Raw genomic sequence first — 24079 nt, 5'->3', positions numbered from 1 at the left:
AGGGGCCAAATCCGGCGACCCTGCTTTTGTATAAAGTTTTATTGGAACAAAGCTGATTTTTTACGTACTGTCTATAGCTGCTTCTACACTACAACGGGAGAGTTGAATAGATGCAACTGAGGCTGTATCATTGGCAAAACCTGTAATATTCACTATCTGGCCTTTACAGAGAAAGTGTGCTGAGCCTGAGGGACACTGCCAGGAACGGGGTGCCTTCCACTGTCACAGAACATAGGTAAGAGCTGCTCCGGGTGTCTGGTTCAGGAGGGCAGGCTGGGACGCTGTGGAGAAGGCACGTCCCACAGCCTCCAACCACTCACTCCTTCCCACCTCAGAGGCCTCCATCTTCTTGTCCACATAAAAGACAATGGTCCAATTTTAGAAGTGAAGAAAATAGATGGGAAAGAATAGAGATTATCATTTCAATCTAGGCAACGCCTCAATTTCTAGAAGGCCATGAACAGGATGAAAATGATGCCTTGGAATAAGCCAAAATTGTTGACAGCAAACAGCTTAGGGAAAGGACACCAATAAAAACACTTCACACAGCAGAAAAACGTGGGGCTCTTTTTCATTTCAGTTTTCTGATTCCTATACTTATTTAGCACTGTAATGCAAACAAGGTCTAAAACAAATCTAATAACTATTTTATCATAAAATAGATGGTTCCTTCCACTCAAGATTTTGGGTCTTTCTTGTAAATGGACAAAACTAGGCTTCTAGCTTCAAGCAGTGCTACCATGAGGACCTCAATCATGGATTCCCCGGGTTGCTATAGGGCAGAGGGGAGCATGCCCAGGAGGCACCACACTTACTTCTGGACCCAAAAAGACAGTACAGAGGAGGCTTGGCGATATGACCTTCAGCAAAGGCACTGAGTCAAAGGCCAAACAAGCTTCTCTAACAAGTTAACCCCAATCAGTTCATCTGCAGAGGTAGATGCAAGGCCTTAACACTGCTTTGCTTGAATAATTAGTTTGTTGCTTACTATATTAAATTAAGCTTTCTTATCAGAGCTTAGAAACTGAGCTAACCCTTTACCTCTTCAAAATCACCTCATGCATGACCTGTCTACTCCAGCCAAGCTTCCTGCCTGACATATCCTACTAAACCGCTGTTTGATAGACTCTGCCTTAACTTACACTATTTCTAAAACTTATCAAGTTCATTACACTTATTCCCATCTTTCTAATTAGTCAATATTGAACTAACCTGTATCTTCTAATTTTTGAAAAAACAAATGCTTATTGCTAGCATAAAAGAGAAATAAAACCTTAAACTTTTCAGCTTCAAAAAACAAAATAGGGCAAAATGATAAGAAAATGTTCAAGGGCTTCCCTGGTGGCACGGTGGTTGGGAATCCGCCTGCCAATGCAGGGGACACGGGTTCGAGCCCTGGTCTGGGAAGATCCCACATGCTGCGAAGCAACTAGGCCCGTGAGCCACAACTGCTGAGCCTGTGCTCTGGAGTCCGCGAGCCACAACTACTGAAACCTGCACGCCTGGAGCCGGTGCTCCGCAACGAGAGAGGCCACCGCAATGAGAAGCCTGTGCACCGCAATGAAGAGTAGCCCCTGCTCGCCGCAACTAGAGAAAGCCCACGCGCAACAACGAAGACCCAACGCGGGCAAAAATTATTTAAAAAAAAAAAGAAAATGTTCAAAGAGGAAGAAATCCTTCAAAATTCAGAATTAAATACAAGTAAGTTTATTATCAACAGAGTATTTATGGAAAATTCATCTCTGGTTCTCTCAGGCTTTAATGTAAGTAAAATAATTTAAAAAGTAAATCCATTCTACCAAAAAAAATATTGCACTAGCCTCTGTTAATCACTAATTTGAATTATCCACATGTGCAGTAACGTGTACTTAACTCAGACTCTGTCAAAGTAACAAACAAAATCAATCAACAATATGGGCAATTAATGGTAAATAATAACAACTTACCTACTTCAGTGAGTTGATGCCTTTCTAGTGTTAATTTCTTTGGATCCTTAATAAAATGAAAGGGTTTTATTTTTATTCCTTCAATTTGAGGAAATAATAGAGCAAAACCAGATTCTCCAATTTCTATTTCCTGAGGTCGATTGCTACTTGATCCCATTGGCGTCACTAGGAAAAAAGTTAAACAGTTTTGTGAACAGATTCAATAAAAACAGAAGTTTCATCTGGTGTAAATTACCCAGCCACATGTAGGTAACTTCAGTTTAGGTCACTAACATAATCAATAAGGTAACAAGCCACTACCTGAGTAAGAGTTTCTCAGCTTTGAAATTTTTAGAGGTATAAGGTCATGATGCCTCCAATTTACTTTCAAATTGTTCAGAAAGAAATGTTTTCATAAAGAAAGACAGAAAAAGCAAATGTTGCAAAATTTTTTACAAAAGTGAATCTAGATGAAGGATATATGGGTGTTTATTGTACTATTCTATTATTCTTTCACCTTTTCTATAGGTTTGAAGCTTTTCTAAATAAAAAGTTGGGGGGAGGGTAGTAACTACATCTTCACAGCTATTCTACTTGTAAAATTTATCATAGAACATTTGACAATTATATACACTATATATATTGTGTGTGTGTAGAAGTGAAATATACACGCACATATATATATAAAACTGTATTTGGAGATAAGGTCTTTAAATAAAGAGGCAATTAAGGTTAAACGAGGTCACAAGGGTCAGGCCCTAATCCAGTAAGATTGGTGCCCTTTCAAGAAGAGGAAGAAACATCAGAGATGAAGGCATACAGAGAAAAGAGAAAAAGCTATGTGAGGACCCAGTGAGAAGGCAGGTGGCTGTATGTAAGCCAAAGAATGAAGCCTCAGGAGAAAGGAAAAATGCCAACACCTTGGACTTCCAGACTCCAGAAATGTGAGAAAATAAATTTCTGTTCTTTAAGCCATCCAGTCTATAGTATTTTCTTATGGCAGCCCTGGCAGACCAATACAAATACTGCAGATTACAAGTTCACTGAAAACTGTATTTTATATAAATATATATATATATATATTTTATGCACACACATACATATACACACATATTATACATATATCTACACTACAAATCTATCTGTATCTATACTCTGTACTACATACCGAAAGTCTGGAAGGTTATGCATCATAACATTAACAGAGTGGTTAACTCTACTTAAAGCTTAAAGTAGCTTAATTTTTTTTTTTTTTTTTTTCTTATTTTTCTTTACTTTTTTTTTTAAACAGTAAATGGCTATTACTAGTATAAAAAAGAAACTCTTTAAAAAAAAGTGTTAATAAGCCTTTTAGAAACCAAAGATAGAGCAAAATGGAAAAAAAAAATTTTCAAAGAGAAAATTTCAGAATCTAATCAAACCCCACATAACATATTCTGAATTTAAAAACATGAAAATAAAATTTAAGAGTTTATTATGAGGCCCTCTTCTACAAAAAATATCAAAACATAAAAGCAACTTTTTTGTCTATAGCAGGCCTCAAGACAATCTGAATTAAAAGCCAATAGGCTTGGGCTTCCCTGGTGGCGCAGTGGTTGAGAATCTGCCTGCCAGTGCAGGGCACACGGGTTCGAGCCCTGGTCTGGGAAGATCCCACATGCCGCGGAGCAACTGGGCCCGTGAGCCACAATTACTGAGCCTGCGCGTCTGGAGCCTGTGCTCCGCAACAAGAGAGGCCACGATAGTGAGAGGCCCGCGCACCGCGATGAAGAGTGGCCCCCGCTTGCCGCAACTAGAGAGAAAGCCCTCGCACAGAAACGAAGACCCAACACAGCCATAAATAAATAAATAAATAAAGAGGATGCATTTCAAATAGTAAAAAAAAAAAAAAAAGTTTTAACAAAAAAAAAAAAAAAAAAAGCCAATAGGCTTTTTTATAGAAATTGCCAGGATGCTTCTAAAATATATGTGGAAATGCAAAGGACCTAGATAGCCAGAGCAATTTTTAAAAAGAAGGACATCAAGATCTATGGAAATCAATCTTTAAAAAGAAATCAAGACCTACAGTAATATGACTCTGGCTTAAGGATACACAAATAAATCAATGGAACAGAATTAAATCCAGAAACAGACCCACAAACATACAGCCAATTATTTTTGACAAAGGTGCTGAGACAATTTAATGAGGAAGAGAAGTCTTCAACAAATGGTGCTGGAATACCTAGATAAACATATGAAAAAAAATTAACCCTGAACCTACCTTATACCATACACAAAAATTAATTCAAGTTAGGTCACAGAATACTACTCTAGAATTTTTTTTAATGAATTACTCATATGCAAAATAACATGAGTCTCAAAAATATCATGTTGTTAAAAATATTTATGTTGAGTGAAAGAGCCAAGATAAAGAGAGTATATAACATGATTCCATTTATATTACATTCAACAACAGGCCAAACTAATCTATGGTCACTGAAATTGGAACTGGGGTTTCCTATGGCAAGTAGGGAATGGCAGGAAAAGGGCATGAGGGAACTTCCTGGGGTGATGGAAACATACTAAATATTGACTACCATGTCAGTTTCACCAGGATATGAATTTGTCAAAACTCATTAAACTGTACACTTAGGATTGTGCATTTCACTGTAAGTAAAGTTTACCTCAATTAAGAAAGAAAATGATCTCTGTATATATAAAAATGAACAAATTCTCAAACTTGAAATTTTCCCAACCTAAAGAAGGAAGATGGGTTAGTAGCCAATGGCTATTTTAGAAATAATCACTAACTGTGGCCTAAGAAAAAGGAATTCAATCAACTGTCTTGGTGGAAGTTTTTCTGTGACATATGTGGAACAAAGAAAGTGCTCAGCTGTGGGAACAAGAATCAATAAGAAGGGTAAAGAGAAGGTCCAAGAAAACACAAGAGGACAGGTCCCGACGAAAGGGAGTTGGAATGATACTCACTCCCGACATGAAGATCGTAAGAGAACTTAGGAAGAAAGATGCCCAACTGCTCTGAAACTTGGCAAACATGAGAGGAAGGCTTCAGGTAGACTGGCCACCCCTCACTATGGGGTCATGGAGGCAAGAGTGTTGCCCAGGTTGGCCCGCCCTCTCCTGTCCCTAACCCCCAGCTGAAATTTTAAAGAGGAGAACCTTAGTCATGCTTTGAGGACGCCACAGCGTGTAGGGTGGGGAGGCCTAACCAAATGATGTAAGAAATGAAAGCTATGTTTCTATAGAAGCATTTGTTAATAACTATTAATGGTAAAAACTAGATCACTCATTTAAGGAAAATTCGAAAGTTAAAAGAAAATCAGTCACTGCCGTCATTTTTTTTAATCCAATGAGAAACGAAATTTGTGGTGATGGGGCTGATATAATAGTATAGGGGTGGGAGCCCATAGCAGGAGGGATGAAACAGTCCCCCATCAACCATACATTTACCCTTATTCATCTGTAAACACTTGAAATCCTTTGTAGTTCATTGTACAAGACTCCTAAATTCCAATCAAAAGTCTCTCAGTGAAGATTAAAAATGCCATTTATGGAGTACAACAAGAAATAATAATAGCTAACATTTAGTCACCGCTTATTGCATATCTCTATTCTAAATGCTGTACATGTGCTAACTCATTTAATCCTCAAACCCTCTCAAGAAGGTACTATCAATCACCCCCATGTGATAGATGGGGAAACTGAAGCCCCATGAGGTCAGCTAACTCGCCCAAAGTCATACCGATACTAAAGTGGTACAGCTGGGATCCCAATCTAGGGATCTGAACCACTGCACCATGACAGCTTTAACAGGATCTCGCTCCCCCCATTAGCTACAGAACAGAAGTCAAAATAATTAAAACCAGCAAAAATTCACCAGTAGCAAACTTGGAAAAGGAAAGTTCCTGCTATAAACTTCAAACAGTGGCAGCCAAGCAGAGAAAGAGAAGTTTCCTAGTAAGGCGTACTGCAGCTCCTGATCCCAGCCCTACCTCACCCCTATCCACCAGAAACAGTTCTGGCTGAACTGACAAAAGTAAGAATGCTTGCTAATACTTTCCAGTTTGTAGAAAGGAAGAATGAGGTCTTTGTCCTCTTATGAATGGCTCCTGGAAAGATATGAATTAGATTTGGTTTACATGGACAGCCCTGAGACTTGAAATATTAACCACAATAACCTAAGGGAAATATAATACGATGGTATATATGACCAACTTTACTGTACTTTGGATGGCCAAAAATATAAACATGCTGTTAAGCTACAAATAACCCACCAATCTATAGGACCCCACATTAACGCAAAGCAAGGAAATCAAGTTGGTATTCTCTCACCTACAATCCCTGGGGTCACAATCCCAAGGACCTGGCATTGCTTTGGGAATAGCGTCTCAAGGGCAAATGCTGCTTCCATAGTAGTTCTTTTCCTAGCTGTAATAACACAGGAAAATTATTCAATGTCATCCATTTAAGGTCAAATTTGATGAGGAAGGGGGTAAAAAAGCAAATATTAAATTATTTTACACCAGAACACTTTACAAGGAAATCTAAAAGCTTTGATTAAAAACAAAATTTTCTGTTTTGAGCCCTTGTTTTATATGTTAAATTCTAAATCTGACCTTAAACATTGCCAGTTTGCCTTTTTCTACTTGTTCACATATGCTTTTGCCTCAATGACAGCAGCAGTAGCAGCTGATTTTCAGATTTACTATTATACCTTTCTGTTCAGCTGATATTAAAGCATAATGACTTTTCTACCACACAGTCACCTGGATTCAAATCAGACAATGATAATCCACTACCCAAGTCTAACTCTGGGCCTCAGTGTGCCTAACATGGGATACAGTCTGCTTCTTCGTTTAGCAAGCCAAGAAGAATGCACAGTATCTACAGATAACCTTGGTAAATGGTCATCCAATACAATAAAAGGCTTAAATAGCCAAAGACATCCTGTTTTAATAGTAAAAAGAAGTGCCTGGAGGATTAAGTATTTCAAAAAGAGAAAAACACCTTACTAAAGAATTTGTTTCAATTGTACCACAAGGTTTAGAAATCAATCTTCAAAGCAAAAGGGCTTCTCAAAGTTCAAAGACAGCATATTCATACATTCTGCAGGGAGTAGGCCCATAGCCTCAGAAAGTCAGTAACTCTCAGAATGAGAACAGTATTTATCTCCAAAAAGAGGTACATAGGGAACAAAAAAAAAATCCAAAAAACTTTTTCCTTTGATATTCACCTCTCTTATGGCCACGACACTCCTCCAGACTAATGAAAGTTTCTGAATCAGCCATGTAAAGAACTGTCCGTGGTAAGATATGGACATTCTGCAAAGGAAAAAAAAAAAAAAATCAGAATTTGATCACACAAATCTATGAATGCTTTTGTGGTCGCTTAAAGTTTTGCCCTGGTCCAAACTACTATTGCCCTACCCTCCCTTCAGGTCAGTATTGGCATTCTGAGTCTATCCATTTCTCACTCATTTTTCACTCATGAGCTTTCATTTTTCAGTTCATTCATTTGTTGAGCATCTATTATTTCTTCAAGTCAAACTCATTCCAGCCTGACTCAAGAAGTTCATTTTCACAATAATTTAAGCTCTTAAACAATAAGTACCAGCAGAAGATTCCACTTGCTTTATGTGAACAGGTATCACAGCAACAGAAACATCTCAGCAACAGAGGGAAGGTATACAGACCGTATCATTCCTCTTTTCATTGCCTACCGAATTAAATAATCCAGGCCTTCACTTCCAGCTTGCCAACTAGTTTCCTACAGGAATCTATTGTTCACTATTATCCAGACAAGCCCACTTCTGTATATATTCTGCAGCTCTCTCCCTTTTGTACTTGATTTAAGATTGTTTCCCTTAAGAAACAGCGTTAAGTGCCAGACCCTCTATAAAACCTTTTCCTAGACTTCCTTAGGACCTCTGACCTCATATGCGACATCCCTGACATCCCAGTCATTCTTGTTTGTGTCTTGTCTCCACTTACAAGGGAGGGCTGTAAGCCCTTACAACCTGGGCTTATTTGTTTTCCACCAAAATCCATAACAGACAAGTGGCAAAGTGGCTCAACTAACTGAAAAGGTGAACATATTTTTCCTCCTAAGCTGGTTATTTTCAAAGATTTTTACTATCAAAATGGAATGAAGAAGTGAGCATATAGCAAAGCCTCAACACTGACTAAATGAAAAAGAAATGTTGATTTTGGAAAGTTAAGATGTTTCAGAATAGATTCCATATAGACAAACTCAGAAAACATACTGAGATAAGAATGATGACCCTGAGGTCGCTTAAGGGCTGGATAAGACCTATGGATATAGTTTCCTTTGTCCACAAGGCATTTTCAAAGAATATAATTTGGGGAGGAGTGGCTAAGATAACAGAGTGGTAAGACCTTGACTCACATCCTACCACAGGCACTCTAAAGTTACAACTATTTACAGAGGAACTGTTGATGAGAACAACTTCAAGACTAGCCAAAAAAAATTTCCACAACTAAAGACATAAAGAAGGAACCACCATGAGAAGGGCAGAAGGGGGAAACTGGAGATACAGTATAGTCAAGACCCACACCCCTGAATAGGTGACCTACAAATGGGAGGATAATCACAATTGCAGAGGTTCTCCACAAGGAGTGAGGGATCCGAGCCCCACATTGGACTCCCCAGCCCAGGGGTCCTGCACCAGGAAGATGAGGCCCCAGAACATCTGGCTATGAAGGCCAGCGGGGCTTGTGTACAGAAGAGCCAGAGGGCTGGAGGAAACAGAAACTCTATTCATAGAGGGTGCATGCAAAATCTCATATGCCCTGAGTCCCAGCTAAGAGGCAGTAATTTGAAAGGAGCCTGGGTCAGACATACTTCCTGATCTTGGAGAGACTCCTGGAGAGGCAGGAGGCAACTGGGACTCTCCCTAGGGACAGAGACACTAGCAGCAGCCATTTACAGGAACTTGTTCTAGCAGGAAGACACCGACGCTGCCTAGCACCATTCTGGAGTCCTCCCTCTAGTCTACTAGTGCCAAGGGCTTACCTACCCACCAGCTCCAGCCCCTTCTCCAGGCCACACAGCCAACTTCACCAGGGCCCAGCCCCACCCACCAGCAGCTGGCAGCCTCCACATGAGGAGCACCTGGCAGCCAATAAGGCTGGGGGGCCAGCCTTGCCTACCAGCACACCCACAGTAATCAGCCCTGCCACAACAGAAGGGCCCTTGCAGCCCACATAAGGGGCATCCCTAGAGGATATAGCTCTGGTGACCAGAGGGAACTGTGCTCCTGAGCCCCATAGGACATCTCCTACTTCTCCAACATCAGGAAGCATAAATGACCTGCCTAATACAAAGAAATAAAAACAGAAAAATCAGGCAAAATGAGGTGACAGAGGAATATGTCCCAAACAAAGGAACAAGACAAAATCCCAGAGGAAAAAGTAAGTGAAGAGAAATATGCAATCTACCTGATAAAGAGTTCAAGATGATGATCACAAAGATGCTCAATGAAATCAGGAAAAGAATGGACAAACACAGTGAGAAGTTTAACAGTAAGTGATAAAGAAGAATCAAACAGATCTGAAAAACACAATAGCTGAAATAAAAACCACACTAGAAGGAATCAACAGTAGCTTAGATGATACAAAGGAATGGATGAGTGTACTAAAAGATATAGTACAAACTACTCAAGCTGAACAGAACAAAAAAAATTTTTTAAATGACAATAGTTTAAGAAACCTCTGGGACAACATCAAGAGTACTAACATTCACAATATAGGGGTCCCAGAAGTTGAGGAGAGAGAAAGAGGCAGAGAACTTATTTGAAGAATAGTAGCTAAAAACTTCCCTAATCTGGGAAAGGAAACAGACATCCAGGTCCAGGAAGCACAGTCCCAAACAAGATGAACTCAAAGAGGTCCACACCAAGACACGTTGTAATTAAAAGGGCAAAAATTAAAGATTAAGAGAGAATCTTAAAAGGAGCAAGGGAAAAGCAACTAGTTAGGTACAAGGGAATTCCAATAACACGTCAGCAAATTTTTCAGTAGACACTTTGCAGGCCAGAAGGGAACAGCATGATATATTCAATGTGATGAAAGGAAAAAACCCACAACCAAGAACAGTGTATCCGGCAAGGCTATTATTCAGATTTGAAGGAGCGATATAGAGTTTTACAGACAAGCAAAACCTAAGAGTTCAGCACCTGTAAACAGCCTTTATAAGAAATGTTTAAGGGACGTCTCTAAACAGAAAAGAAAAACACCACACTAGGAAATATAAAAATCTAGTAGGAAGGTTAGAAGACAAAAGTAATAAAATCATCTATATCCACAAAAAGTAATTAAGGGACACAAACAAACAAACAAAAAAGGAAAATATAATGTAAAAAACAATAAAAGGTGTGGGTGGATGCAGGTTTGTTAGAATGTGTTTGAACTTAAGAATCATCAACTTAAAATAATCACAAATATATACATGGGCTGTTATATACGAACCTCAAGGTAATTACAAACCAAAAATCTGTAATAGATACACACACACACACACACACACACACACACACACACACACACAAGATAAAGGAATCCAAACCTAACACTAAGGATAGTCATCAAATCACAAGGGAGGCGAGCAAAAGAAGGAAAAAAGAACTACAAAAGCAACCTGGAAACAATGAACAAAACAGCAATAAGTACATACTTACCAATTATTACTTTAAATGTAAACGGACTAAATGCTCCAATCAAAAGACACAGACTGGCTGAATGGGTGGAAAAATAAGACCCATATACATAGTGCCTAGAAGAAACTCACTTCAGATCTAAAGACACACACACTGAAAGTAAGGGGATGGAAAAAGGTATTCCATGGAAATGGAAAGGAAAAGCAAGCTGCGTAGCATTACTTTGATAAATGGATTGATCCAACAAGATATAACAATTGTAAATATATATGCACCCAAAAAAGGAGCACCTAAATACATAAACCAAATAGAAACAAAGGGAGAAAGTCCCAGTAACACAGTAATAGTAGGGGACTTTAACACCCCACTTACATCAATGGACAGATCATTCAGAGAGAAGATCAACAAGGAAACACTGGCCTTAAACAATACATTAAGATAGACGGACTTAATAGATATAACATATAGAACATTCCATCCAAAAGCAGCAGAATACATATTATTTTCAAGTGCACATCAAACACTCTCTAGGGTAGATAATATGCTAGGCCACAGAACAAGTCTCGATAAATTTAAGAAGACTGAAATCACATCCAGCATCTTTTCTGACCACAACACTATGAGACTAGAAATTAACCACAAGAAAAAAAAATGGCAAAAAAACACTGGTAGGCCAAACAATATGTGACTAAGTAACCAATGGGTAACTGAAGAAATCAAATACCTGGTGACAAGAAAAAAATACCTAGTGACAAATGAATATGGAAACACGATCCAAAATCTGTGGGACGCAGCAAAAGCAGTTCTAAGAGGTAAGTTTATAGCAATGCAAGCCTACCTCAGAATACAAGAAAAATCTCAGTTACAAAACCTAACCTTATACCTAAAGGAACTAGAAAAAGAAGAACACACAAACCCAGTTAGAAGAAATCATAAAGCTCAGAGCAGAAATAAATGAAACAGAGACAGTAAAACAACAGGAAAGAGCAAAGAAACTAAGAGCTGGTTCTGTGAAAAGATAAACAAAATTTAGAGAAACCTTTAGCCAGACTCATCAAGAAAAAGAGAGCTGAAATCAATAAAATAAAATGATCGAGGAGATGTTGCAACTGACACCACAAAAATACAAAAGATCTGAAGAGATTACTATCAACAATTACATGCCAATGAAATGGACAACCTAGAAGAACAGGATAAATTTCTAGCAACATATAATCTCCTAAGACTGAATCAGAAAGAAACAGAAAATATGAACAGACCAATTAGCAACACTGAAACTGAATCAGTAGTTTAAAAACTCCCGAACAAAAGTTCAGGACCATGGAACTTCACGGGTGAATTCTACTGAACATTTAGAGTTAACACCTATCCTTCTCAAATTATTCCAAAAAAAAAGAAGAGGAAGAAATGCTTCCAAACTCATTCTTATGAGGCATCACCCTGTACCAAAACCAGATAAAGACACCACAAAAAAGGAAAATTACAAGCCAATACCCCTGATGAACATAGATGCAAAACTCCTCAACAAAGTATAAGCATACCAAATTCAGTAATACATTAAAAGAATCATACACCATGATCAAGTGGAATTTATCCCAGGGATGCAAGGATGGTTCAATATCTGCAAGTCAATCCATGTAATACACCACATGAACAAACTTAAGAATAAAAATATGATCATCTCAATAAATGCAGAAAAAGTTGTTGACAAAATTCAATATCCATTTATGATAATAACTCCAGAAAGTGGATATAGAGGGAACATACCTCTACATAATAAAGGCCATATATGACAAACTCACAGCTAACATCATACTAAATAGACACCATACTAAACAGTGAAAAGTTGAAAGAAAACACTTCTTCTAAGATTAGGAACAAGAAAAGGATGCCCACTCTCACCACTTTCATTCAACATAGTATTGCAAGTTCTAGCCATGGCAATCAGACAAGAAAAAGAAATAAATGGAATCCAAATTGGAAAGGAAGAAGTAAAACTCTCACTGTTTGCAGATAACATAATACTATATATAGAATACCCTAAAGACACTACCAAAAAACTATTAAAGCTATTAACTGAATTCAGTAAAGTTTCAGGATACAAAATTAATATACAGAAATCTGTTGTGTTTCTACACACTAACAAAGAACTATCAGAAAGAGAAATTAAGAAAATAATCCCATTTACATCAAAAAGAATTGGGACTTCCCTGGTGGTCCAGTGGTTAAGACTCCATGCTCCCAATGCAGGGGGCCCGGGTTCAATCCTTGGTCAGGGAGCTAGATCCCGCATGCCCCAACTAAAAGAGCCCACATGCCACAACTAAAGATCCTGCATGCTGCAACTAAAGATCCCACATGCCGCAATTAAAATGATCCCACACACAGCAACAAAGATCCCACATGCCGCAGCTTAAATAACAGATATTAAAAAAATAATAAAAGGGACTTCCCTGGTGGTCCAGTGGTAAAGAATCCGCCTTCCAACACAGGGGACGTGGGTTCGATCCCTGTTTGGGGAACTAAGATCCCACATGCCGCAGGGCAACTAAGCCCGCACACCACAACTGTTGCGCTCACGCACCTCAATGAGTGAGCCCACGTGCTGCAAACTACAGAGCCCACGCACTACAACTAGAGAGAAGCCCAAGCGCTGTAACGAAGAGACCGCGTGCCACAATGAAAGATCCTGCTTGCCTCAACGAAGATCCCATGTGCCGCAACTAAGACCCAACACAGCCAAAAAAATAAAGAAAATAAATAAATTTAAAAAAAAAATAAACCCTAGGAATAAAATAACCAAGGAGGTAAAAGACCTGTACTCAGAAAATCATAAGACATTGATGAAAGAAACTGAAGATGACACAAATGGAAAGATATGCTGTGGTCATCAACTGGAAGAATTAATATTGTGAAAATGACCATACGCCCCAATGTACTACAGGTTCAATGCAATCCCTATGAAAATACCAAAAGGCATTTTCATAAAACTACAACAAATAATTCTAAAATTTGTATGGAAACAGAAAAGACCCGGAATAGCCAAAACAACCTTGAGAAAAAAGAACAAGGCTGGAGGTATCACGTTCCATGATTTCAAACTATACTACAGTAATCAAAACACCGTGGTACTGGCACAAAAACAGACACATAGATTAATTTAACAGAATAGAGTCCAGAAATAAACCCACACTTACACAGTCAATTCACCTATGATGAAGGAGGCAAGAATATACAATGGGGAAAAGACAGCCTCTTCAATAAATGGTACTGGGAAAACTGAAGAGCTACATGCAGAAGAATCAAACTTGACTACTTTCTCACACTGTACACAAAAATAAACTCAAAAGGCGTTAAAGACTTAAATGTAAGACCTAAAACCATAAAATTCCTAGAAGAAAACATAGGCAGTACACTCTTTGACATGAGTCTTCACAGTATTTTTAGGATATGTCTTCTCAGGCAAGGGAAACAAAAGCAAAAATAAACAAATGGGACTACATCAAACTAAAAAGCTTTTGCACAGTGAAAGAAACTATCAACAAAACCAAAAGGCAGCCTACTGAATGGGAGAAGATATTTGCAAACAAGATATATCTCTTATGGGGGTTAATATCCAAAATCTACAAAGATCTCATATAACTTATCCAAAAAACCAAACAACCCAATTAAAGAATAGGCAGAGTAAAGCAACCATACTCCAATAAAAATTATTTATATATAAAAAAAGGCAGAGAACCTGCATAGACTCCAAAGAAGACTTACAGACAAGCAACAGACACATGAAAAGATGTTCAACATCACTAATCATCAGAGAAGTGCAAATCAAAACCATAACAAGATACCACCTCACACTAGTCAGAAGAGGTACTATCAAAGACAAGAAACAGTAAGTGTTGGCAAGGATGCAGAGAAAAGGTAACTTCATGCATCGTTGATGGGAATGTAAAATGATATTGCCACTGTAGAAAACAGTATGAAAGTTCTTCAAAAAATTAAAAACAGAACTACCATATAACCAGCAATACCACCTCTGGGTATTTTTCTGGGAGGAAAAAAAAAACCACAAAAAAACACTAATTTGAATAGATATATGCACTGCAGAATTATTTACAATAGCCAAGATATGGAAGCAACCTAAGTGCCCACAAATAGATGAATGGATAAAGATGTGGTATACCTATACAATGTGATATTACTCAGCCATAAAAAAAGAATGAAATCTTGCCATCTGTGACAACACGGATGGACCTAGAGGGTATTAGGCTAAGTAAAATAAGTCAGAGAAAGGCAAATATCATATGATTTCACTTATATGTGGAATCTAAAAAACAAAACAAATGAACAAACATAACAAATCAGAAACAATCATAGATAGAGAATAAACAGGTGGTTGTCATGGGGGAGGGAAGTTGGGGGATGAGTAAAACAGGTAAGGGAGATTAAGAGGTACAACCTCCCTGTTACAAAATAAATGAGTCCCAGGGATGAAACGTACAGCATGGGGAATATAATCAATATTATAATAACTTTGTATAGTGACAGAGGAGAACTAGACTTATGGTGATCATTTTGTAATGTATAGAAATATTAAATCACTATATTGTGCATCTGGAACTAACTTAGTGATGTAATTCAAGTATACTTAAATTTTAAAATAATTAATTTTCCTGAAGAAAACAAAGCAGACAGACACACACGTATTTTGGTTGCCAACATTTAAAATTCCCACAAAATATTTATATAAAATGTGGATTTATTTTGAAAAAGTACACATTCTGGCAACACTTATTAGACTGCATTCCCCTTGACTGGGGCCAAGGAGAAGCAAGCACTATCTGGTCTGCCATAGCCCTATCACTTTTTATGATGTCACAACGAGTCATCCACCCACTGTGAGTTACCTAACTCTGGAGTCATTTGAGTTTGTGATGCCTGGTGTAGTGAGTAAAGGAGAGAGAATTTAAGAGATTTAGGTGTTAGTGCTGACTCTGCCATAAACCAGCAGAATAACCCCTGGAAGTGCTTAGGCCCTGGGTTTCCTATTCTTAAAGTTTGGAAGTCTAACCCTGAGGTTTTATGATTCTCTTTTCTGGTACGCACTGAGAAGCAACTGCTGAATTTTCCTTCCCAAGTCTCACTAGAAGTGACAGTGGCAATCCTCAACATGAAATGTTCTCAAAGCAAAATAGAAGACAACTAGAACCTCATTTAAAGAAGTTCCAAATGACCAGATGTCTTATAAAATTTTTAGTGGATTTTAAAATATTTCTAGTAAAAATGCTAAATCAACTTTCTTTATGGCTATAAAGTATCATGTCTACTAGATAATTTGGCAAACACAAAGAAAAGAGCATGAATGATTTGGACAAGGTTTTCATGTTTTTGTCTCCACACTAGAGTTTTCTACAATGTATAAATTTCTTTAAGGGTATTAGTATATGAATTTTAGTAACGCTATTAACAGAGAATAATACTTTCAATTATTGAAAACATTATATTCCTAGCACTGTAGGTAATGTTACATGGGTTACCTTTTCATTATTTAATCCTTACAACTCTGTAAGAGTGTAAACAGTATTATTTTCTTTTCATTTTACAGGCTCAGAGAGTTTAGGTAACATTTTCAAAGTCACACAGCTAGTATGTGCCACAGCTGGGTTCACACCTAAGTCTGCCTGGCTTTAACAGCCATTGCAATATATAAACTTTTAAAGCTAAATAAAAATAATACTTGCAGTGGTAAAAATTTGAAGGAAAAGAAACAAAAGTTTTTAAAAACACAGTATACACACACACACACACACACACACACACACACTTCTACCACCAAAAGAAACTGTTGCTAGCATTTTGGCTTATTTCTTTTCTGTTCTTCCTTTTTTGCTTTTAATAATTTAGATTATACTAAACATATAATTTTAAACAGGACCAGGGATTGAAATTTTGGGGTTTAAGTATTGGTTCTTGGCATTTTTATGTGACACTATGCAATAGAGATCCTTCAGTTACCATCCCTGCAAAACAGTGACAAGGAAAGCAGGTAAAAGGATGGTTCTAAACAGCATTTTCATAATAGTGGCAATCTGGATACATAAAATGCCCAATATGTGAAGAACGGTCAAAGCAGCCATGGCACATCCTTACAATACACAGTCATTAAAACTGATGTTTACAAAATCTTTTCATGTCACGAGAAAAGCTTGCCTAAATTACAAAAAGTAACGCCATATACAAAATTGTTGCATTTAGTTCTCAACGACTGACCCACCAACCCTGCAAAGGACTGTACACAACACCCCTTCTTACTTGCCTCAAGCTTTTCAGCTACCACGCGGACCAAGCAATGCTCCTCCAGGTGGCCGGCATCCGCCGGGCCCGCGGAGATCCAGGTCACACTCCGATGGGTCCGCAATACTCTGCGCACGCACTCCCTCCATAAGCGACACACGCTGGGGACGCAAACGCACAAAGGGCTGTGAACGGACGTTCAGTTCCCTCTCTCCCGCGGCTCACAAACCTCCGGCCCCCACCACCCATTAGCGCAACTGCAGGAGATTCCTGCGGGATCCAAAGTCCCCGGGAGGGGGAGGCATCGGGCGCCGGTTCGGAGGGAGAGCCGGGGGCGGAGAAAACCTGGCTCCTCTGGGAAAGGTCCCCGGGAGCACTACGGCCGGGGTACCTAGCGTATGGGGCCACCACCTGGGGCAGGGGTAGGGATAGGGAGCCCGGGTCAGCCCTGGGTCCCGACGGTATTCGCCCACCCCGCCAAGTCCCGAAGTAAGCTTCCCGTCTCCTCTCCCCTCACCCGGCCACCCGCAGCAACGCCTTGGCGGGCAGGAAGGTGAGGACACGCTCCACCACCTCTGCTAGGTTACTCAACACGAAGGTGCTTCGCGGGTCTGCGGGGGAGGAGCCGCGGCGATCACCGCCACCGCCACCGCCCACCGGCTCCATGCCTCACCAACACGACGGGGAAGCAGTACGGCGGCTCCAAGGGAGCGGCGTAGGCCGAGCCGTGCGCGCACTGAGCAGGCGCGCGCGCCACTTCCGGCCGGTCAGGGGAGGTGGGGCCGCTGAGGAGGCGCCCACGTGACTCCAAGCCAAAACGTTTCCGGCGCTGGTCTGGGAGCGCCAGCAGGTGCTTGGAGGTGGTGGCCACGCGTCCTGTAATCCTCCCGGAACTTTCCAGGAGGCTTCCCGCAGTCGAACCATATCCACCTCCTTCTGAGCCTCTCACTGCACTTGCAGCGGTATTTTCTTTGTCGGTGCAGGTGTTTCTCTAATTCATGAGTTCTGGAAGGCACAGACTAAATAATGTTGTGTGGGTCTTCACAGCCCCACTGCCTGTTATCAGCATGAGTCCAATTTCTGAACTGGCAGTATCTGCTTTAAACTGAAAATCACCACCTTTATTCAACACCGTGCAGCCCTCAAGTTCTGAATGTGTTCAACGGCTTAAAGAGCACCTACCATTGCTGTGAAAGCACACCCCAAACACTGGTTCCCTGCTAGTAGCATCAAGATTCACCTGAGAAATTCTCAGTTTGGCGCATTCTCGGTCCTCACCCCAAGCCTACTTAAACACTTGGGGGTGGGGCCCAGCAGTCGTAGTTCTAGCTTTACTGTGATTTAAGCTTTCCCATGATGCAAGCCCAGCTTGAGAACCACAGATAGAAGGAATGTAAGCACCGCAGATACTGCTGTATCCCCAGCCAACATCTATTCCTCTTGCCGCTTCCTTGCTAACAAGGCCCTGATCTGATGCCCAGCTCTCGACTGGTAAATTTGGTTGGTCTAAACAAGCTGGTCTCAAACATTTTGGCCTCAGGACTGCTTCACAATCTTAAATATTGGCAACACCAAAGAGCTTCTTTACATGGGTTATGACTATTTATATTTACCATATTAAAAATTAAAACATTGGGGGCTTCCCTGGTGGCGCAGTGGTTAAGAACCCGCCTGCCAATGCAGGGGGCACGGGTTCAAGCCCTGGTCCAGGAAGATCCCACACGCCTCGGAGCAACTAAGCCCGTGCGCCACAACTACTGAGCCTGTGTTCTAGAGCCTGCCAGCCACAACTACTGAAGCCCGCGCACCTAGAGCCGGTGCTCCTCAACAAGAGAAGCCACCGCAACAAGAAGTCCGCGGACTGCAACGAAGAGTAGCCCCCGCTCGCCGCAACTAAAAGAAAGCCCGCGTGCAGCAACGAGGACCCAACGCAGCCAAAAATAAATAAATTTTATTTTTTTTTAAATTAAAACATTGTAATATTCACTTAAAATAATTCATGACACATAAACAAAATAACTTATGAAAAAATAACTTTACCAAATCTCCACCACTCTCCCCCTCCAATATTGAATAAGTGTAGCATCTTTACATCTTGCAAACCTCTAATTTCTGGCTTAATAGAAGACAGCTTGATCTGCTTCTGAATTCAATCTGTTGCAGTATCACGTCTATCACATCACGTAGCCTCTGGAAAACTCCACTGTACACTTGTGAGAGAATGAGAGTGAAAATAGCAAATAATGCTTTAGTGTTAGGAGAACTGTTTTGATCTTAAAAACCTCCTAGAAGGGCCTCAGGAGTCTCCAGCATTCTCCAAATCATAACTTGAGAATCACTGGTCCATATTAATCATGAAGGTCTCATTCTTTTCACCAGCCATTAGTTTAGGAGTAGACACAGGCCCCAGTTCTAGCCAAGGAAAAGTGAGAGGCAATAATGCTTTGGGGGTGGGGAGGACTTCTAAAGAGCTCCTCACTTCCTAAGGAGACACTAGACAACAGGACCATTATCTACCTCTGGATGGATTAAGGTGGCTGCACATCCAAGACAACAGTCTATCCAAAGATGAAACCAACATGGAAAAATCTCAAAGAAGCAGAGGTACCATGCCTAGAATTTTCCTACCTCTGGACTTCTTGTATGTGAGATAAACTGACAATTGTGTAAGAGGCTATGGGTATACTAAAGAGGGAGCAGATTACTGTAACTTGGGGAACTAGGGACAGCCATGAAGAAAGTAGCACTTGAATTTATATTAAAAAATGAGTGTGGGAGAGGGAATAGGTTGAGGAAACCCTGAGTATGCCAAGTCTATACACACCAATTCTGGATTCTCTAGCTTTCTCTTGTGAAATCAATCTGCCTCTCTTCCCCTCAAGCCTCTCCTCACCCCATCCCACCATATATAATCCTATTCCAGAAACCCAATAGCCTGTAGAAACTTGAAGCAAAGACTATCTTTTATGAGGGAAAGTGACAAAGTTATTTTTTAAATGGTTCTTTATTCATAAACTTGATGCAAGTTTACAAAATTTACTGTACATTGCCAAATAAATCTGCAATGAAAAATAAAGTCCCAAAAAAACCAAAAACCAAAAAAAAAAAAAAACAAAGCATGCTGAATGTGCAGCTGTCAATCTGCTAGCCATCAGGATATTAAAGAATTCAATAATGTATTCAAGATTTAGCCTTAGGTTTAAGGAACTTTAATGCTTTAAAGAATTCTGCCTTGTCACTTATCTGAGCAACTGGCAATCAGAACTTTATACAAATGTAACCAAGTGAACAAGAATGCCAGAAAATCTTTTTCTACTGTCTTCTTAACCAAAATAGAAAAAAAAAAAAAAGGAAATTAAACACAATAATGCAGAAGTGCCAAGTCTCTCAGATGTGGTTTACAAAGTTAAAAACTGAGTCTCAAAGCATAAGAAACACTTTTGAACTTTGTAATTGGTTTGTGCAGAAAAAATGTGCTTCTGGATTTCTTTTTAAAAGTGCTTAATAACTAGAGTTTACTTTTAAATCAAATCTGGGTATATAAAAAAATCTACTACCAACCCAACAGGACTGATTCTGGTAAGGCAATAAAATGGAGAGTACACTGATCTAAGTCAGGTTTTATAAAAGAATTAATATATGTAGAGTTCCTATTAGTCTTTCAATGTAAAAGCCATTGTTATGACTATAGCAAAAACTTTAGGTCTCCAAATTACTTTTTGTACTTAACTGTGCAGTTTTTGTTCAAAGAGTCTTTGTGCCAATCACTTTATAAGTTTATTAGTTTACAACTGATTGCAACATCCCGTTAATAAAATGGAAACGTAAAATGACTTAGTATTTAAAATAACTTCAAGCTCTATACTTCAAGCTCTTCTTCATAGTAAATATTGAACCAACAAGAAGCAGATTCAGCCCAGCAAGACTCTGATGCCCCAGTGGAAATGACTACTTACAAGCCTGAATTGGCACAGCCCTGCTTTGCTTTGCCTGAAAAGTACAACTTACTAAAGAGCAAATCTTGGGAAAACAACTCAGATCTTCATAGCCATAAAAAAAAACCTTTAACAGTTTAATAAGTATGTTTCCTGTCATTATTTTGGCAATATCATAAAATGGTTTTAACCTGAAAAAGCTACTGTGATTTAGAACACCTTAAAATTTTCTAAACCAACATTAAACATCAATTAAACTTTTATTGGCTTTAAATGGAACAATATATTGCAAATCCTCATAACACATGAGCTCAAAATGGGAAAGTTGCCCTCAAGTTGCAACTTCAGTAACCTGATGCTGACTTGTCTGCTTAACACATTTCACCTTTCAAAGAAAGAGATGATAAGGAGTGGCCAGTATGTGTATTTATCAGGAAAAATATAGTAAAGGCCCCACTGCTCAGTCCAAGATACCTAAAATGAGAAAAATGGAAAGGCTGTAACTTATATTGGATCAGTTGACAGATTATCCACTAAAATATCTATTAGCTAACATCTTCGGTACTGCTGTTATAGGGGCACTCAAAGCTTGTGTCTGCATGTTGGAAAGATTTTCTTTAAAGCAACATTGGTCCAAACATATAAAAGTCAACACATTTAGCCATCTTCCTTTGGAGGGGTGTACCAGCCTGAAAAAGAATGGGGAAAAAAACAGTTAAAATATTTTAATTCTTAAACCAACTAGGAGAAATGGCATTTTACTAAGGTTAGATACTTTCTCTACCCATAATTTTTCTCTGTAAACCTACTGTAAAAATTAAACTTACACTTGGGTTGGTAACATAGCATTTTGATATTTATGTTCACAATATAAAGTTATTTTCTATGAATAAACTGTACTTGAGTTTTCAACATAAGATCTCTATATTAATGGCATTTCTACCAAAAGAGAACAGTGTGGAAATATTAGGCAACAAGCTAGGTTTCATATTTCATTTCAGTTCGGTATTTGAAAGGAAACCACACTGAAAACAGCTATCCCCCAAACAAAATTCTGGTATTTTAGAATAAGAGGAACTTGGACTCTCATCAGGCAGTGATGTCATTTTACCAGTGAGGGTGCCATCCCAGCAGGTGCACTGATTAAGTGAGTAAGCCCAAGATCAGATTTAGCAGCAGAAGGTACTAGAAGCCATCTCCTGAATCTGAATCTATTGCTCTTTCACCATAGCTAATTATACACACACCCACACTTTCTCAAATACAGTTTCCATAAACATTTTTGAATGCTGACTACAACATCTAATTTAACAAAAAGTAAGACATAAGAAAAAAATATGTTTCTAAGCTCAACAAAAATATAAGCTCTCTCTAAAAAGGCAAATGAGATTAAGTATTGCTTGGTATGAAATTGCCATTGGAACAGTATGAATATACCAAGATTAGTGAAGCATCCACTTGGTTAATGAAGGAGCATACAGGAGTCTCTGGGTCTGTTAATTTATGGTGCTAGATATGATTATTATTATGAAAACCCAGCTTTGTCCTCAAGTTTTTTATCATTTCCCTCTTCAGAAGCTTGAAAATTGTTTTGAATACTACTCTTTCAGAAGTAAGCAGTCACTGCAAAAGTGGCAAGTTTGCTCTGTCATTAAAAGTGAGCACACACAAAACACAAATCTTAAGTCATAAACTACCACATTCTAGCAAAGTAAAGAACACTTTACTGTAAATACTCTTGAAGAAAACTACTTCCTATCAATTTACTTACTCTGCACAAAAAAGCATCAGTTTCACTACCCCAGCTACCATGAATATCAGCACTTGGTTATAAAATGCTGTGCGTACACACTACTTGCTTTTTCCTCATGTTCGGCAAGACAGACATCATGCCAATTTTAGAGATGAGGAAATGGAGGCTGAGCGGTAATGGGACTTGCTCAGGGCCACAGAGCTAATGAGTGACACAAATGCCACTTGATAATAGGTCTTCTGATTCCAAGTCTACTTGTTTATTGCCTCACTATTAAGAGACAAAAACTCCAAACATGCATTGTGAAAATAAGCAAAATTTTAAAAGGCCAATAAAGTTTTGAAAGATATTTTAATTTTTTAAATTTACAACTCAAATACTCTTAAGTATAAACTGAAATTAGTACTTTCTTACTTGAATAAATAAATGTGTACAATTGTCAAAAAGCATTAAGTAGTCTGAAGATGTTTCAGAAACTGGTTCATGATCCTGACTGCATTTACTCAGTATTAACAGCAAGAACTCCACCTTTAGAGTTGCCTTTAACTCAATTCCTATCCCAATACCATACATTTCAAGTGAGTAAAGTGATCCATCCCTTAATCTACTCAAAAATCTTGACTGTGACTCAGAGGTTCCCAGGCCAAGTATTTAGGATACAAAGATTTTGAATGAAACACAGTGTGTGTATCCTCAGGTTAAAGTTTTTCACTGTAGTAACTGTACTTTGTAAGAAATTAAAGCAAAAACAGAAGAATAAAACATGATAAATATCAACAGTACATTATGTAAAATTTCATAAATGGCAATAAATACTTATTTAACTAAACATACCGTTTTTCTCATGTATCTGTACAATGGAATTATAGGATTGTTGGGCTCTTGCTAGATTATATTGATTCTGAAAGAGAATTATACATGTTATATCAAAACTATAAGTAGATGAAAATCATTACAAATAATTTATGGATGCATCACCACTGTACTTAAAAGAACACAGGAAACTAAGTTATATTTCCATTTCAAAAATAAATTTCTCAATTTCATTATTCTCTACCATTTTAGAGGGACAACAAAACCGAAACTGTTCTCTAGGAAAGATCTACAAAATTCACACTTCATTTTTATAAGTCCTCCTACCATTGCACAAGTACAAGGCTTTATGAATAAAGTTAAAGGATGCTATTTGGATGTAAGTAGAAAAACTCTTCCTCATAACTTCCATCAAAAAAAAAGAAAAAGAACTATAAAATATTACCTTCAGGTAAGGAAACATTAGGCTTTAAGGACTACACATATGAATGACATTTTGAGTTAAAAATCTAAAGAATGTCCAAGTGACATCAAGCCATTACTAAAGGAGTCTTCTTTTGTTAACCTCTAGATTAGAACCTCTTTTAAGGGGCCAAGTTTAGCATTAATTTTATCCCCATGAGTACAACTGGCCTACATCTTAACTTCCAATTAATACATCATAAGCATTCTCCATAGTGGTACACGC

General features: G+C 38.7%; 2 protein-coding genes across 2 annotated transcripts in view; both read right to left on the bottom strand.

Annotated features, from left to right (window-relative positions):
- Nucleotides 1-17651, bottom strand: part of FBXO22 (F-box protein 22) — a 30756-nt gene extending 13105 nt beyond the window's left edge. Inside the window, exons 1-5 of the mRNA XM_036841634.1 lie at nt 17408-17651; nt 16913-17051; nt 7159-7246; nt 6258-6353; nt 1947-2111 (exon numbers count right to left, since the gene is read on the bottom strand). Coding sequence (XP_036697529.1) covers nt 1947-2111; nt 6258-6353; nt 7159-7246; nt 16913-17051; nt 17408-17556 — 637 coding nt within the window. The 5' untranslated portion in view covers nt 17557-17651. The remainder of the gene's footprint in view (nt 1-1946; nt 2112-6257; nt 6354-7158; nt 7247-16912; nt 17052-17407) is intronic.
- Nucleotides 17652-21066: 3415 nt separating this feature from the next.
- The window catches only part of UBE2Q2 (ubiquitin conjugating enzyme E2 Q2), a 68080-nt gene continuing 65067 nt past the window's right edge, over nt 21067-24079 (bottom strand). The window contains exons 12-13 of the mRNA XM_036843457.1: nt 23413-23479; nt 21067-21514 (exon numbers count right to left, since the gene is read on the bottom strand). Coding sequence (XP_036699352.1) covers nt 21483-21514; nt 23413-23479 — 99 coding nt within the window. The 3' untranslated portion in view covers nt 21067-21482. The remainder of the gene's footprint in view (nt 21515-23412; nt 23480-24079) is intronic.

Source organism: Balaenoptera musculus, chromosome 2, assembly GCF_009873245.2.
Source record: "Balaenoptera musculus isolate JJ_BM4_2016_0621 chromosome 2, mBalMus1.pri.v3, whole genome shotgun sequence".
Lineage (NCBI taxonomy): Eukaryota > Metazoa > Chordata > Mammalia > Artiodactyla > Balaenopteridae > Balaenoptera > Balaenoptera musculus.
Note: the sequence above shows the minus strand (reverse complement) of the source record. Positions and strands in the feature narration are given on the sequence as shown.